At 57.9% G+C, this 15,328-nt stretch overlaps 1 protein-coding gene across 2 annotated transcripts; it reads left to right on the forward strand.

Annotated features, from left to right (window-relative positions):
* The first annotated feature begins 1,366 nt into the window (after positions 1–1,366).
* ELF3 (E74 like ETS transcription factor 3) lies at positions 1,367–5,758 on the forward strand. 2 transcript variants are annotated; one of them, XM_021064529.2, is made up of 9 exons: positions 1,367–1,491; positions 1,881–2,051; positions 2,298–2,519; positions 2,634–2,729; positions 2,821–2,940; positions 3,066–3,155; positions 3,255–3,371; positions 4,343–4,538; positions 5,016–5,758. In XM_021064529.2, the coding sequence occupies exons 2-9, from the start codon at positions 1,889–1,891 to the stop codon at positions 5,128–5,130; spliced, it is 1,119 nt and encodes a 372-aa protein (XP_020920188.2). In that variant the 5' UTR covers positions 1,367–1,491; positions 1,881–1,888; the 3' UTR covers positions 5,131–5,758. The 2 variants fall into 2 exon arrangements, with proteins under 2 accessions (XP_020920188.2, XP_020920187.2); XM_021064528.2 differs by having other exon boundaries at positions 3,066–3,371.
* Positions 5,759–15,328: the final 9,570 nt, after the last annotated feature.

The following is a 15,328-nucleotide window of genomic DNA, read 5'->3' on the forward strand; positions in this document are numbered from 1 at the left end:
TGGAAGCAGATGCCAGAGGAACGTCTTATTCCTCGCAGGGAGGGTTAAAGGAGGGGGCTGGGGGGCGCCCAGGACTGTGTGGGGGGGAGATACTCAGATCCTGCCTCTGCGATGTGGCCACGAGTGAGATTGGAGGTATCTGAGGGACTATTGTATCCAAACACACTCTTTTTCACGGATGGCAACCGGAAGAGACCCCAGAGGTCTCCCGCCCCCTCGCCACCTGGCTGCCCTCCCCCCGCCCCACAGGGCCTCGGGGGTCTGCAGGACGCCCCTTGGGGTCCGCAGTGGGGCTGGGTTCATGGAGAGGACCCTGTGTGGAAAGGTCACCTTGCCCAGAGGGAGGGCGAGGTCGACTGGAAAGAGCGCCGGGTGGGGGAGTTAAACCACAGCTCCACCACTTAACTAGGTCCGCGTGGCCTGGGCGGGTCATTCAGCCCTCGAGCTGCAACCTCCCGATCTGTAAAAGGAGGACAACCACACATTCCCGCCGCCGCGCTGCCCCGCCGCGTCCCCGATGCGGGCGAAGGGCGGGGCCTCTGGCCGCTAGGGGGCAGCAGGCAGGCGCCGGCACCCGAGGAGCGGAGGTTAGACGGGGAGGTCAGACGGAGGCCACAGAGAGCCGTAAACACCCGCACGTGGGGCCAGCGCCCTCTGCAGCCCCTGCCAGCACCCCCTTCTAGGTGGGCTCCATCAGGGGTCCGGGGGGTTTCTGAGCAGAGCCAGGTGCTTGGACAGGGGTGACCGTGATGCTTGTGGGGCATCCAGCAGGCAAAGAATGCCAAGACCTTGCCAACAAAGGAGAGGACAGTGGTGGGCCCTGTGGCTAGGGACGCCAGGGCCCTACCCAGACCCCCGTGAATGTAGCCTGGTGTCTAGAGAGCCTTCCAGCCTGAATCCTGGGCATCGTGGGAAAAACCCCAGACCTCAGTATCTTCTCTCCCTGCTCCATCCCCTTTGTCTTCAGACCTGCAGACATTGGGGGCCGGGAGTGTTCCCGACCCAGCTCTGACCCAGTCACGCACCCTCCCCTAGCCTGTCCCTGCCTGGCCCCCCTAAGGAATTTCCTGAGCCAGGGGGTGGCCGAAAGTGCACATGCCCACCCAGCGGCTCTCGGCCCCCCGCCCAGGCCACTGCCCTGTGCCCAACCCCAGAGGGTGCGGGATGACAGACCCTGACAATCATTAAACCAGCAGGGCCTGACTTCCCAGCACCGCAGCCTGGATCCCAGCCAAGAGGCACAAAATATGCAAATCACCTGGGGCCAGGAGCCCAGTCTAAAGGCCAGGAAATCCCCTCGACCAATGAGCCACCAGCTCAGGTTACCGCAGGCGCCTATAAAGGCCTGGGCGGGCGGAGCTCAGATGCTTGTTCTTAGGGCGCCGGGAGCGCAGCCAGAGCCTCTGCGCACCACCACCTGGCAGAGCTTGTCCCCGGATTCTTCCCGCCTGCTGTCCCCTAACCTGCCTGCCACACCCTCAGCCGCCACCGGTAGGACCCCAGCCCATCATGTTACCCAGCCCGGCCTGGGGACACTGGGGGTGAGGGGGCACTGGGGAACCTGTGTCTCCCCCAGCAGTTCGCAGGGTGGAATTCCCAGCCAGAGTGCAGGTGGTGTCCCCAGGGCCTTGTCCTGGGGGGGACAGACTGCTGGTCCCACTCAAGGACCCAGGTGGGCTGAGGAGGGAGCCTGGTGGGGGGCCTTGTGCCCCCACCCCTGCCCCAGCTTAGAGACCTTGGAGCCCTTATGGAGGAATAGGTGTCCCCAGAGCTGTTGACCTTCGCGCCCTTGGGCCCTTCCTGCCCCAGGCTTGGCTGGAGCAGAGTGGCTGGAGGGTAGGAGAGGACCGGCCCTCATCTGCCTCGCCCTCCCTTCCCAGGGAGCCTCATGGCCGCAACCTGCGAGATTAGCAACGTTTTTAGCAATTACTTCAGTACGATGTACAGCTCGGAGGACCCCACTCTGGCTTCTGTTCCCGCCGCTGCCACCTTTGGGGCCGACGACCTGGTGCTGGCCCTGGGCAGCCCACAGATGCCCCTGGAGGGCCCAGGTGGGTCTCAGGCTGCGGTGGGGTGTTTGAGGAAGGGGAGACGAGCATCTAAGAGCCTGTGGACAAATGGGGGTCAGGCAGGGAGGGCGGCTGGGGTGAGCTGTAAGCAGTTGGCGTGCTGGGGTTTGGGGGCCGGGAATGGTTGTGAGCAGTGCTTCCTGCCCCAGCCTGGCTGGGTTCTCGGAGAGGCACCCCAATGGGCTCCAGAAGGGGGCTGACCTGCCGCCACCTGCCCGTCCCCTGCAGAGAAGGCCAGCTGGTCGGGGGAGCAGCCCCAGCTCTGGTCCAAGGCCCAGGTTCTGGACTGGATCAGCTACCAAGTGGAGAAGCACAAATACGACGCCAGCACCATCGACCTCTCGCGCTGTGACATGGACGGGGCCGCGCTCTGCCGCTGCGCCCCTGAGGAGCTGCGCCTGGTCTTCGGGCCCTTGGGGGACCAGCTCTATGCTCAGCTATGGGACCTCAGTAAGTCCTGGAGGGGCCTTCCCCGTCAGGGAGGCTGGTCTGGGGAGCCGCCCTAGAGGGAGCCCGGGGGAGGGGAGAGGAGCCAGCCTGGGCCCTGATCCCCCTTCTTATCAGCTTCCAGCTTTCCTGACGAGCTCAGCTGGATCATGGAACTTCTGGAGAAGGACAGCATGACCCTCCAGGAGCCCCTCGGAGACCAGGGCCCCTTTGGTGAGAGTCTTCGGCATCCCCAGCCTGTCCTCCCCATTTCTGCCCGGTGCCACCCAGTCAGACCCATCTGAACCCTCCCCTGTTCTCCCAGACCAGGGAAGCCCCTTCGCCCAAGAGATGCTGGAGGACTGCAGACAGCCCAGCCCCTTCTACCCGGGCAGCTTCAGCGCGGGAGCCCCCTCCCCAGGCAGCTCCGATGTCTCCACCGCAGGTGAGCCCGGCTGGCGTCTGCCCACAGCTCCCCCTGCCCCAGAGGCCCTGGCTTCCCTGGAGGATGGATGGGAGTCGGTGGGCAGCAGTGTGGCTGGGAGGGGCTCACACCCACTCCCTCCCCAGGCACTGGAGCCTCCCAGAGCTCCCCCACCTCAGACTCCGGTGGAAGCGACGTGGACCTGGACGCCCCTGACAGCAAGCCCTTCTCCGGGGGTGAGCCGAGGTCTCCTGGTCCCCACGGGGGGTCCCACTGGCAGTGCCTGGAGCCAGCCCCCATCCCTCCCTACCCTGACCCACCACCTCTCCCCACAGATGGCTTCCCAGACTACAAGAAGGGGGATCTGAAGCACGGGAAGCGGAAACGGGGCCGCCCCCGAAAGCTGAGCAAAGAATCTCGGGGGTGTCTGGAGGGAACGAAGAGCAAGCATGGTGAGGGGGGGACCTGCATGGTGGGGAGGGCTGAATGGTGGGAGGGGGGCCTGCGCGGTGTGTGTGTGGGGGCTCACACCATTCCTCCCTCCTGCCCTCATTGCAGCTGTGCCTGAGGCCAGGGCCCTGGGTATGGGTCACTGCCTAGCAGCAGAGCTGGTTGGTGGTCCCTCAGGGGGGCACCTGGGGAAGGCTGGAGGTGGAGTCTAGTCTCCCTGCCCCTGCCCTGTCCTGCCTGGGGGGCCCATTTGCTGGTGGGAAGAGGCTGGTGGGTGCTGGGCAGGCTCAGGCAGGGACAGTGGCTGGGCTGCTGGATGCCCCGCCCACTGAGGGCTGGGCCAAGGCGGCCCTTCCCCTACCAAGTCCCTGCCCGCTGGCCTCTGGCCTTGAGTGAGTTCCCACCACCCTCCCCACTGGGAGTGTCCCTGCAGCTCTTGCTCATCCATGCTGCCTGCCCCCTGCCCCCAGCTTTGGGCCTGTTTTCTTCTTGGGCTTCTTTCCAAGAAGCTGTCCCCTTGGCCCCCAGGCTGGGGCCAGCTCTGTGCTCCTATACCTAACAAGCTCTCACCACTAGCTGGTGTATTTGCTTTGTTTTACCATGACCCCTCCAAACCACAAGCCCCTCAAGGCAGTGCTATGTCTCACCGCTCTGGTATCCAAGCCAGATATTTGATCAGTATTGGAGTGTGTTTAATCTCTGTGCTGTGTGAGACACGTGTTTTTGGAGCTTCCCAGCTGTCCAGTGGGTGAGGCGAGGAAGGAGGCAGCCATCAGTAGGCAGCATGCTGGGCCAGGCAGGGAGGCAGCCATCAGTAGGCAGTGTGCTGGGATGGGCAGGGAGGCAGCCATCAGTAGGCAGCATGCTGGGCCAGGCAGGGAGGCAGCCATCAGTAGGATGTGTGCTGGGATGGGCAGCAGTCATGTGAGTTGGGGGTGCCCTGGGCTACTGACTGATGGAACTGGCCTTGTAGCCCCCAGAGGCACCCACCTGTGGGAGTTCATCCGTGATATCCTCATCAACCCGGAGCTCAACGAGGGCCTCATGAAGTGGGAGAACCGGCAAGAAGGTGTCTTCAAGTTCCTGCGCTCCGAGGCCGTGGCCCAGCTGTGGGGTCAGAAGAAGAAGAACAGCAGCATGACCTACGAGAAGCTGAGCAGGGCCATGAGGTGAGACCTGCTGGGCAGCTGCTGGTGCTGTCACACCCCTATGCCTGAGTCCTTACAGTGGGGAAACCGCCAGTCCACCTGCCTCGTGGTCTGAGTGCAAGCCTGGGGCAGGAGGCTGGCTGCAGCACATGCTGAACTTGATCTGACATTTCTTGGTATTGTCTGCAAGGCCTGTTCTAAGAAGGGCACTTGCGGATGGAAGGGACACCATTGGAGCCATTGCCTTGTCCTCTCTGGACCTCAGGTTCCCCTCCAGATCATTGCTAAGCTTTTCTTCCAGCCCTCAGATCATGTGGCTTCATGCTCAGCCCCAGGCAGAGCTGTCAGATACCCAGAAGCAGGCAGGGCCAGGGCTCTGGACAGAGAGGGGCCATGCAGCTGGTGCTCCTCCTTGCAGGATGCGGTTCAGGTCACCTGAGGACTCTGGGACCGGGTGGGGGCCCAGCCTGGACCCTCTGACCACCCTTCTCCCCTCAGGTACTACTACAAACGGGAGATTCTAGAGCGGGTGGACGGTCGGCGGCTTGTCTACAAATTCGGCAAGAACTCCAGCGGCTGGCAGGAAGAAGAGGTTGTCGGGCGCCGGAACTGAGGGTCGGACCAGCTCTGGGACCAAAGGCTCGAACTTGAGGCTGCAGGGCTGCCAGGCTGCCACTGGGGCACAGGCGCTGCGCCGTGGAGACAAGCTTCGGGTCTGGTGCTGCCGGTCGTCGTCCTGGCGTCTGGGGCCATGGCCTCTATTTTGTCCTTTTGGGATTACAAGCCCCAGCGTTTGAAGTGACTCGTGTGCCGGCTGCAAGGCAGGTGCAGCCTCTTCGGTCTGGGAGCACGTCGGACCCGATCAGACAGCAGCTGGGACGCCCCCTCCGGCAGGGGCTGGATGAGCCCAGCGGGCCAGGCCGGGGGGCTCTCAGAGGCGCACCCCTCCTTCTGGACTGGCTTCCACCTCCCCGCTCAGTGCTTGGACTCCGCGGGCGGGGGTCAGAGCGCGCCCTAATTTATGTGCTATAGAGATGTATATAGAAATCTATTTTTTCTAAGACACCCCTCCCCAGCCCCTCCCCCACTGAACCCTGGTGGCCACGGGGACTGTTCCAGGCTCTTGGCTGGGCCAGTGAGGGGCAGGGCGATGCCAGGAGCCTCAGGACAGGGCTCCTGGCTCCTTCTTCCTGTGAATGGGGGCGGAGACCTCCAATAAAGTGCCTTCTGGACTTTTTTAACCTTTGTCTCAGCTACCTGTGCACTGAGATCTGAGGTCTGGATTGCATACGGGCATGGGGGCTGGAAAGGGGACCAGGGCAGGGGTCTGCTGGCCGGAGGTGAAGGCGGAGGCAGGCACTTGGTGTCCCAGAGCTGGGGTCCCCCCACCCCTGTACAGACCCCCTGATGGGGCCAAGGGCCAGTGATGCCTCTCTGCCAGCTTAGCTCCTGTCCCTGCGAGGCTTTGGCTGGCTGGCCCCCGGCCAACCTGGGCCCTGCGGTCCTGCTGTCCTGCTGCGAGGCTGGGGCGGCCCGGGTCCTGGGAGAGTCTGGAATTGCATGTCCAGCCTTGTAGAGGAGAGGCTTGTGCGTTCCAGCCCGGGCGGCTACGAGCTGGAGATCGGTCATATGAACCCGAGCTCTCGTTGTCAGACATAAAATCAGAGTTTGGATCTTGTGGAGGGAAAAACAAACACAGCAAGATGAGTGCTTGAGAAGGAACCTGGGGAGGAGGAGACAGACAGCCTGGTCTACACAGCCTGCTGGCACCTGGTGGACACCACCGCCCCCATTGATTACCTCGCTGGGGAGATCAGTAGACACCCAGGTCGCAGAGGCAGGGGGGCTTGGGACCCCCAGGGACTCAGCCAAGGCCCCTCGGGTCCCGCTTGTGCTCACCGGCCGTCTCCCCAGGACAGTGCGTCTGCATTCAGGTGGGGGCTGTTGGGAGGGCGGGGGGGGGGGGCCCTTGTGATGAATGTCCCCCAGCAGAACGTCCTTAAGTCTGAGACCGCACTCTAAAAAGCTATTTTGTGAAATGCTGTTTATTGTCTCAGAAATAGCAGGCTATTCACCAAAGAGACGTGGGTTAGGAAGGGATTTGAGCAAAACAGAAGTTGTGTGTTTGTGTTTCTGTGTGTGTTCGTGTTTGTGTGTGTTTGTGTGTCTGTATTTATGTGTGTGAGTCTCCGTGTGTGTGTGTGTGTGTGTCTCCATGTTTGTGTGTGTGTGTGTGTGTGTGTGTCTGGATGACCAGGGCTGGTAGCAAGGAGGGCAGGGGTGGGTTAGGGGGTGACTAGAACCCTGAAAGGAGCAGCTAGAATCCTCTGGAGCCCTTTGGGAAGAAGTGTCCCCTCTGGGGTGTGGGCGCCTCAGCCCAGAGGTGGGTAGCGGGTGAGGGGGTGTTTAGCCTCCAGCTGCCCTGGCTGCCTCATTTCTTGAAAATCACTACCTGCCCACCTTTCTGGGGGTCCTCGCTCCCCAGCGAGAGGTCACCTTCTGGGAGGGACCAAAACACACTTGCCCCCACCGCCCCCGCCTCCGTCAGTGGCCTCAGCCTGGAAAAGGAGGCCTCTTCTGCACGCGGGGCCCTGTACTCTGACCTTTGTCCTGCGCTTCCAGTTTATGAGGGGTTTCCACACCCCATCAGCTCATTTGATCCCCACCACAGCCCTTGGAGGGGACGGGGTGTCCCTGCAGGCCCTGGGGGAGGCTGGTGGCTGGTCCAAGGTGGCGTGAGATGGGGACTAGGACCTGGTTCCCCTGCCCCTGGTTGGGGCGGCTGGGCTGGGCCCTGGGCGGCTGGCGAGGTGGCCCCGGGTGAGGCCTCCGCTTTCTCCAAAGGGGCTCATTTCCCACCCACGTCTGTCCCGTCCACAGTGGGTCACCGAGCCCTGCACTGACCCTGGGCCATCGTTTGTCACTTGCGTCTCTAGGGCGAGATGTTGGTTGGGTCCTGCCGCCGTGGGGTGGGGGCTGCTGGGCAGGGGAGGGGTGCCCTTCTGGGTGGGCCTTGCAGGGGAGGGTCCTCAGCTCCCTGACAGCCGCTTCGAGATGCTTTTAGCTCTTTTCCTCTGTTTACACCCTCCGTGGGGCCTGCGGGCAAGGCTGGGCCACCACCCCGGGGCCTCCACAGCGCCTGGCACAGAGAAGGTGCTCGATAAATATTTGTCAGGCTGCCCCGTGCCTCTCCCTGCCTCTCCCTGCCCAGCCGCCACCTCCCCCTGTGCACACACGCACACTCACAGACCCCATGGCTGCACACATCAGACACGCACACACACACACACACACACACACACACACACACACACGGCCTCAGCCCGCCCCCTGCAGTGGGGTAAACCCCCAGCCCCTTATTCACCACCTGGCATCTTCCCTCCTCTTTGAAGCGCTTCCCACCTACCCTGTCCCCAGGTGGGCTCAGGCCTTCCCTCCAGTGGGGTTCTGTGCGCAGTGAGAACTCAGGCCCTGGTTATAATTGCTAAGGCACAGCCCTGCCCTTTCAGGGCCCGCTGACCACCCCCCACCTCCCACTGTGAGGGGCATTGCAGGAATATATTGTCAACTTTTTTTTGGGGGGGGGGTCTTTTTTTGCCATTTCTTGGGCCGCTCCTGCGGCATATGGAGGTTCCCAGGCTAGGGGTCCAATCGGAGCTGTAGCCACCGGCCTACGCCAGAGCCATAGCAACGAAGGATCTGAGCTGCGTCTGCAACCTACACCACAGCTCACGGTAACACCGGATCCTTAACCCACTGAGCAAGGCCAGGGCTCGAACCCGCAACCTCATGGTTCCTAGTCGGATTCGTTAACCACTGTGCCACAATGGGAACTCCTCAATTTTTTTTTTAAATCTTTTTAGGGCTGCACCCGTGGCATATGGAGGTTCCCAGGCTAGGGGTACAATCGGAGCTGCAGCTGCCGGCCTACACCACAGCCACGGCAACACCAGATCCAAGCTGCATCCATAGCTACACCATACACCTACACCATAGCTCATGGCAACGCTGGATCTTTAACCCACAGAACAAGGCCAGGAATTGAACCTGCGTCCTCTTGGATGCCAGTCAGTTCCTGGGCCATAATGGGAACTCTGCCAACTACTTCTTCTTTTTATTTTATTTTTTTGTCTTTTGTCTTTTTAGGGCCACACCCATGGCACTTGGAGGTTCCCAGGCTAGGGGTCCAAGCGGAGCTACAGCTGCTGGCCTACACCACAGCCACAGCAACACAGGATCTGAGCCGCGTCAGGGACTTACACCACAGCTCACGGCAACGCCGGATCCCTAACCCACTGAGTGAGGCCAGGGATCAAACCCGCAACCTCATGGTTCCTAGTTGGATTTGCTTCCCCTGCGCCACGACGGGAATGCCCTCTGCCAAATTCTTAAAATCAGAAAAATGTTCACATAATAATGGCGTGGTGGTGGCTTCTGTTAAAAACCAGGTGGGGCTGTGTTGAACCAGCTCTTTCGCTGGACCCCAGGCTGCAGAGGCCGAATCGTGTGTCCCCACACAGCCGCACGGTCACCTCCGAACCCTAGTTCTGTGGCCCAGAGGCAGGATGTGCTCCACTCCCATGTGGAAACATCTGTGCCTGCCCCCACCTACTGCTCTGACAGCAAGCTCTGCACCCCACTACCTGCAAACTGATGGCTCACTGGGTGGGGCTGCCAGACAGTAAACAGGTGATGGGGGTCACGCGTGAGTGTGCAAACCCGGTTGGCCACGCTCACCATGAGGGCCTTGGATGGCACCAGTGCCCCCAGTTCTTGCTAAAAAGCACCACACTTTCGGAGTTCCCGTTGTGGCGCAGTGGTTAACGAATCCAACTAGGAACCCTGAGGTTGTGAGTTCGATCCCTGGCCTTGCTCAGTGGGTTAAGGATCCGGTGTTGCCATGGCTCTGGTGTAGGCCGGTGGCTACAGCTCCAATTAGACCCCTAGCCTGGGAACTCCATATGCCATGGGAGCAACCCTAGAAAAGCCAAAAAAAAAAAAATGGAGTTCCCATTGTGGCACAGTGGTTAACAAATCCGACTAGGAACCATGAGGTTGCGGGTTCGATCCCTGGCCTTGCTCAGTGGGTTAAGGATCCGGTGTTGCCGTGAGCTCTGGTATAGGCCTCAGATCTGTGGCTCAGATCTGGTATTGCTGTGGCTCTGGCGTAGGCTGGTGGCTATAGCTCCAATTCGACCCCTAGCCTGGGAACCTCCATATGCCACAAGAGTGGCCCAAGAAATTGCAAAAAGACTAAAAAAAAAAAAAAAAAGAAAAGAAAGCATCACACTTTCTCACCTCAAGATCTTAACCCGAGACACATCAAGGGCACCCGTGCCCCCTGGAGTGTGGGGCTGGGCTTGGAGGCCGCCCCTGCCTGGCGCCTGTTCCCAGTGAGCCCCAGCGGCATAACCTCTACTGCAGCTGCAGAACAGAGTGCCAGATCCAGGCCAACAAACCCAGATGAAGAAACTGAGGCTCAGAGGCTCAGAGGCGGGAGGCAACCTGCTCCAAACTACACAGCCTGCGGTGCAGAACCTGAGCTATGTGGACTCCTGAAGAAGTGCCCACTAGGGACCAGGCAGCTGTCAAGTTAGTGCCCACTGAGGGTCTGCTGTAGGCCCAGCCCCGGGCTAGTGCAGGGGCGCAGAGGGGAGAGGCCACCCCCGAACCACAGAGCCCAAGAAATCCCGAGACAAAGGCACGTCAACCCCCTGGCAGGTCTGTGAGGAGGGCTGGACCCCTCACAACGGAAACAGGCTGCAGAGGGTTAGGAACCAGCCACATTTCAGGGCCTGTAAGTGCAGGAGACCAGGGTTCCAACCCTGGTGTCCTGACCTTCTTTCCTCAGCCCCACAGCTGACTCTGCTCTGAGAGGCACGGAGCCCCGCACATGTCCAGCTGCCCAAGTGCCTGCAATCCTAATGGCCTCAGGGTGCAGGGTGAGAAACACGCCGGGGGGTTGGTTTCCATCAGAGCTGGTTTCATGGGTGCTTCCCAGTGATCCTGCGGAGGGGGCAGAGCTCCCTCCCTCTTCCCCTCCCTTCCTCCCTCCTCCCTTCCCCTTCCACTCCCCTCCCTCCCCTTCCCCTCTCCCTCCGTTCCCTTCCCCCTTGCCCTTCCTCTCCCTTTCCCTCCCCTCCCTCAGCCCTCCTCTCCCCCTCTTCCTTCTTCCTCCCTCCCCCTCCCTCCTCTTCCCCCTCCCTCCTCCTCCCCTTTCCATCCTTCCCACCTCCCCCTCCTCCTTTTACTCCTTGTTCACTCCTCCCCCTCCCCCTTTCTTCCCTCTCCCTCCCCCTCCCTCCTCTTCCCCCTCCCTCCTCCTCCCCTTTCCATCCTTCCCGCCTCCCCCTCCTCCTTTTACTCCTCGTTCACTCCTCCCCCTCCCCCTTTCTTCCCTCTCCCTCCCCCCTTCACTCCCTTCTTCCCTCCCCCTCCCTCCTCCCTCCCCCCTCCTCCCCCTCCCTCCTCCCTTCCCCCTCCCTCCCCCTCCCTCCTCCCTTCCCCCTCCCTCCCCCTCCCCTTCCCCTCCTCCCCCTCCCCCTTTTACTCCTCATCCACTCCTCCCCCTCCCCCCTTTATTCCCCCTCCCCCTTCACTCCTCTCCTCCCTCCTCCCCCTCCTCCCTTCCCCCTCCCTCCTCCTCTTTTTTGCTACGTGCAGGGCTGGGCTAGGGCAGCACCAGCAGCAATTAGCCCAGTTCAGCCACCCGTTACTGGAACCTTCGTGTCAACTCTGGAGCTGATCCAGGAAACCACACCCAGTGTCCCAGTGACTCAGCCTCACCTGCCCACCTCCACACCTGCCAGCCTCAGTGACCCAGGCCACAGCAGGAGGGAAATCCCAGCATCCCCTGGTGCAGCCTCATTTGCCCCACGTGTCTGCAGGGCAAGCTGGGATTTAGAGTCTTTATGCCGCAGGCTGGCCTGGCTGACTTCTAGCCAGGAGGGATGATGGTCAGCTGCCGAGGTTTGGAGAACGCAGACGGGAGCACGTACTCTCTTCCGCAGCATTGTGAAAGGCGAGACGTGTAAGAGGAGGAGAGAAACCAGCTCAGCATCAAATTGGCAGAGGGCGAACGAGCCCCTGATGTCTGGGCTGGTGAGGAGCGAGAACCTCCAGCCTGCCGTAAACCAGCAGCACTTAGGAGATGCCCTCGGAGAAGCAGTTTGACAACCTGTGTAGGAGCCTTGAAGAGCACGCAGGCCCTTTACCTGGCAACTGACATCTGAGAACCTCTCCAAAGCAAATAATTGAGTAGGACTCTCATTGTGGCTGTGATGTAATTGCAGGTCAATGGCAGCAACCTGAGCATCACCCAAAGAGGGCTGGTGAGGAGTTCCTGTCACGGCGCAGTGGTTAACGAATCCGACTAGGAACCATGAGGTTGTGGGTTTGGTCCCTGGCCTTGCTCAGTGGGTTAAGGATCCAGCGTTGCCGTGAGCTGTGGTGTAGGTCGTAGACGTGGCTCCGATCCCGCGTTGCTGTGGCTCTGGCGAAGGCAGGCAGCTACAGCTCCGATTCGACCCCTAGCCTGGGAACCTCCATATGCCGTGGAAGCGGCCCAAGAAGTGGAAAAAAGACAAAAAAATAAATAAATAAATAAAAAAGAGGGCTGGTGAAATTTGCTACACAGAGATGTGCTCACATCCCAGGAAGCCCCAAAAGGGACACCGTGCAGCCCTGTTTATTGACACATGCAGCTGTTCATGGTGTAGCCAGTGGGAAAAAAGCAGGTTTGCATTCACCATGTGTAGAACGATGCACTTTTTTTGTTGTTTGTCTGTTTCTCAGGGCTATACCTAAATATGCACCTGTGGCATATGGAAGTTCCTAGGCTAGGGGTCAAATCGGAGCTGTAGCCACCAGCCTACACCACAGCCACAGCGCTGCTAGACACCAGCCGAATCTGCAACCTACACCACATCTCACGGCATCACCAGATTCTTAACCCACTGATCGAGGCCAGGGATCGAACCTGTGTCCTCATGGATGCTATTCAGATTTGTTTCCACTGAGCCACTACTGGAACTCCCTCCTCTAGAATCTTTCAACATCTGAGTATTTCACGAATCTGGTTTTATTGATAACTTTGTTTCTTGCCAGCAAGGAGAAGAATCTCCAGAAGGAGGCAAAGTTAAACTGTGTTACTCCTGGGATGGGAGTGCAGTCAGGGTGGGTGAGAAGGGGTCTTTTTATAAATAGAACCTGCTGTGCTATTTGAGCACTTTACCGTATACATTGCTTTTTCAATGCTTTTAGCCTTGTTTTAAGGCACAGCATCTCATTTATATCACAATAATCACATGATGTAGGAAATTCAGTCTCCAAGTCACAATTGCGTGAACTGAAACAATCAAGTACGTGGCTTGTCTGTGATTGCACTAACCTTAGGTAGCGGAATCAGAGTTGGTTTTGTTGTTTTGTTTTGTTTTTTGTCTTTTGAGGGCCACACCTGCGGCATATGGAAGTTCCCAGGTTAGGGGTTGAATCAGAGCTGTAGCTGCTGGTCTACCCCACAGCCACAACGACGAAGGATCTGAGCTGCATCTGTGACCTACGCCACAGCTCACAGCAACGCCAGATCTTTAACTCACTGAGCGAGACCAGGGATCGAACCCACGTCCTCATGGATGCTAGCCACGATAGGAAGTCTGGAACCAGAGTTTGAACCCAGCCAGTCTGACTCAAGTCCAGAAGGCGTCCCGTGTAATGTCACTTGTTCTCCCCCGATCCGTCCATCATTTGTAAAGTACTTATGAAGCATCTTTCATGTGACTGTTTGGGAGTTGCTGCCTCAAAGCAACTTGTTATTCTCTCAAAGACAATAGAAACATAAATACCACCTCCCATCCAAGGTGGATAAAGAGGAAGCACATAGTGATACCCTATCTTCGTATCAGTTGGGGGATTAGCACTGTCTTATGCTGCTAGTAGATTTGTGACATTGTACAATCCTCCTGGAGAACATTGGGCCAAAGCATCACAAACGGGCAGGTTCCAACCCAGCAAGTCAATCTCAAGGACCACATTTTAAGCAAATAATCAGGAGTTCCCGTCTTGGCTCAGGGGTTAAGGAATCCGACTAGGAACCATGAGGTTGCAGGTTCGATCCCTGGCCTTGCTCAGTGGGTTAAGGATCCAGCGTTGCCGTGAGCTGTGGTGTATGTTGCAGACGTGGCTCGGATCCCATGTTGCTGTGGCTTTGGTGTAGGCTTGGCAGCTACGGGTCTGATTGGAGGGCTACAGCGGCTACAGCTCCGATTAGACGCCTAGCCTGGGAATCTCCATATGCCATGGGAGCAGCCCTAGAAATGGCAAAAAAAAAAAAAAAAAAAAAAAGCAAATAATCAGTTAAAAGTACAAACTGTCTGTGAGGAGTTCACAGCATCTTGATAACAACCAAAATGTCCAAAGAGAGGGGGTCTGTTAAAGAAATTGTCACATCCATGCAATGAAATAGTAGGCAATCATTAAAAAATGATATATGTAAAAAATGATTTATGAGTATCTAATGATACGGAATGTTCATGAGATACCTATAAAACACTAAGTACAGGAAATATGACACATCCCAGTTTTGGCATTTCAATGTAGAGCTAACTCAGGAGTTCCCTGGTGGCTTAGTGGCTTAAGGATCTGATGTTGTCACTGCAGTGGTTCAGTGGCTGCCGTGGCACCAGTTTGCTCCCTGGCCAGAGAACTTGCAGGCATGGCCAGAAAGGGACAAACAACAAACACACACAATGTGGAGCCAGCTCTATGTGTAGATGTGCATAGAAAACAACCTGGAAAGACGTACATCGGCTTGGGGACAAAGACCGTCTTTGGGTAGTGGAATTATACATGATTTTTACCTTTGTTTTTATTTATTTATTTATTTATTATTATTATTATTTTGTCTTTTTGCCTTTTCTAGGACCGCTCCCACGGCATATGGAGGTTCCCAGGCTAGGGGTCCAATTGGAGCTGTAGCCACTGGTCTACACCACAGCCACAGCAACGCGGGATCCGAGCTGCGTCTGTGACCTACACCACAGCTCACGGCAACGCCGAATCCTTAACCCACTGAGCAAGGCCACAGATCGAACCCGCAACCTCATGGTTCCTAGTCGGATTCGTTAACCACTGCGCCACGACGGGAACTCCTATTTTTTTATTTTTTAAAGTTGTATTACAGGATAGTTGGTTTACAATGTTGTCATGATTTCTGCTGTGCAGCAAAGTGATTCAGTCATATACACTCCTTTTATTTTTAGCCTCTGCATCGTCTGAATTTTCTTGGACAAAAAGCCTGTCCTGTTCTTGAAATACAAACGAAGACAAATATCTTCTCCATTTTGAAAAATAAATATTAGCAATTCAGAAAAAATGAAACAAACAACACGACTAATATTTGGGATAGGTTACCTAGAGTATGAGTCACCCAGTTACAGTCTAGAATACTATGCCTCTGTTAACAGTGGTGATTCAGGGACGAGTCTACGGCAGGACTGATGATACAAAGGAAGCCGGGAGCAGGGCTCTCCCCTCATGAGGTCATAGCAGAGAGCAGGTGCTGACCACACACCGGGAGAACTAAGGGGTGGGGGGGTGCATACAGAGTGATGCTGAGACCACAGAGCTTAGCTTCCGGAACCAGGTGTGGGTAGGTTCTGGGAAGACGAGTGGGACGCGACGGGGCACAGAGATGGGGGCATCCAGGTAGAAAGAACGTCAAGTTCAAAAGGAAAGAGGCATGAAAGGCCCATGTGTACAAAGAAGGTGATGAACCTGGGTAGGACTGGAGCGTGGGCTTCCAGGCAGGGTGG

The sequence above is a fragment of the Sus scrofa genome, chromosome 10 (assembly GCF_054392235.1).
Source record: "Sus scrofa isolate SSC_HxYL_T2T_F1_AM1 chromosome 10, Sscrofa_HxYL_maternal_Yorkshire_Landrace_v2.0, whole genome shotgun sequence".
Taxonomy (NCBI): domain Eukaryota; kingdom Metazoa; phylum Chordata; class Mammalia; order Artiodactyla; family Suidae; genus Sus; species Sus scrofa.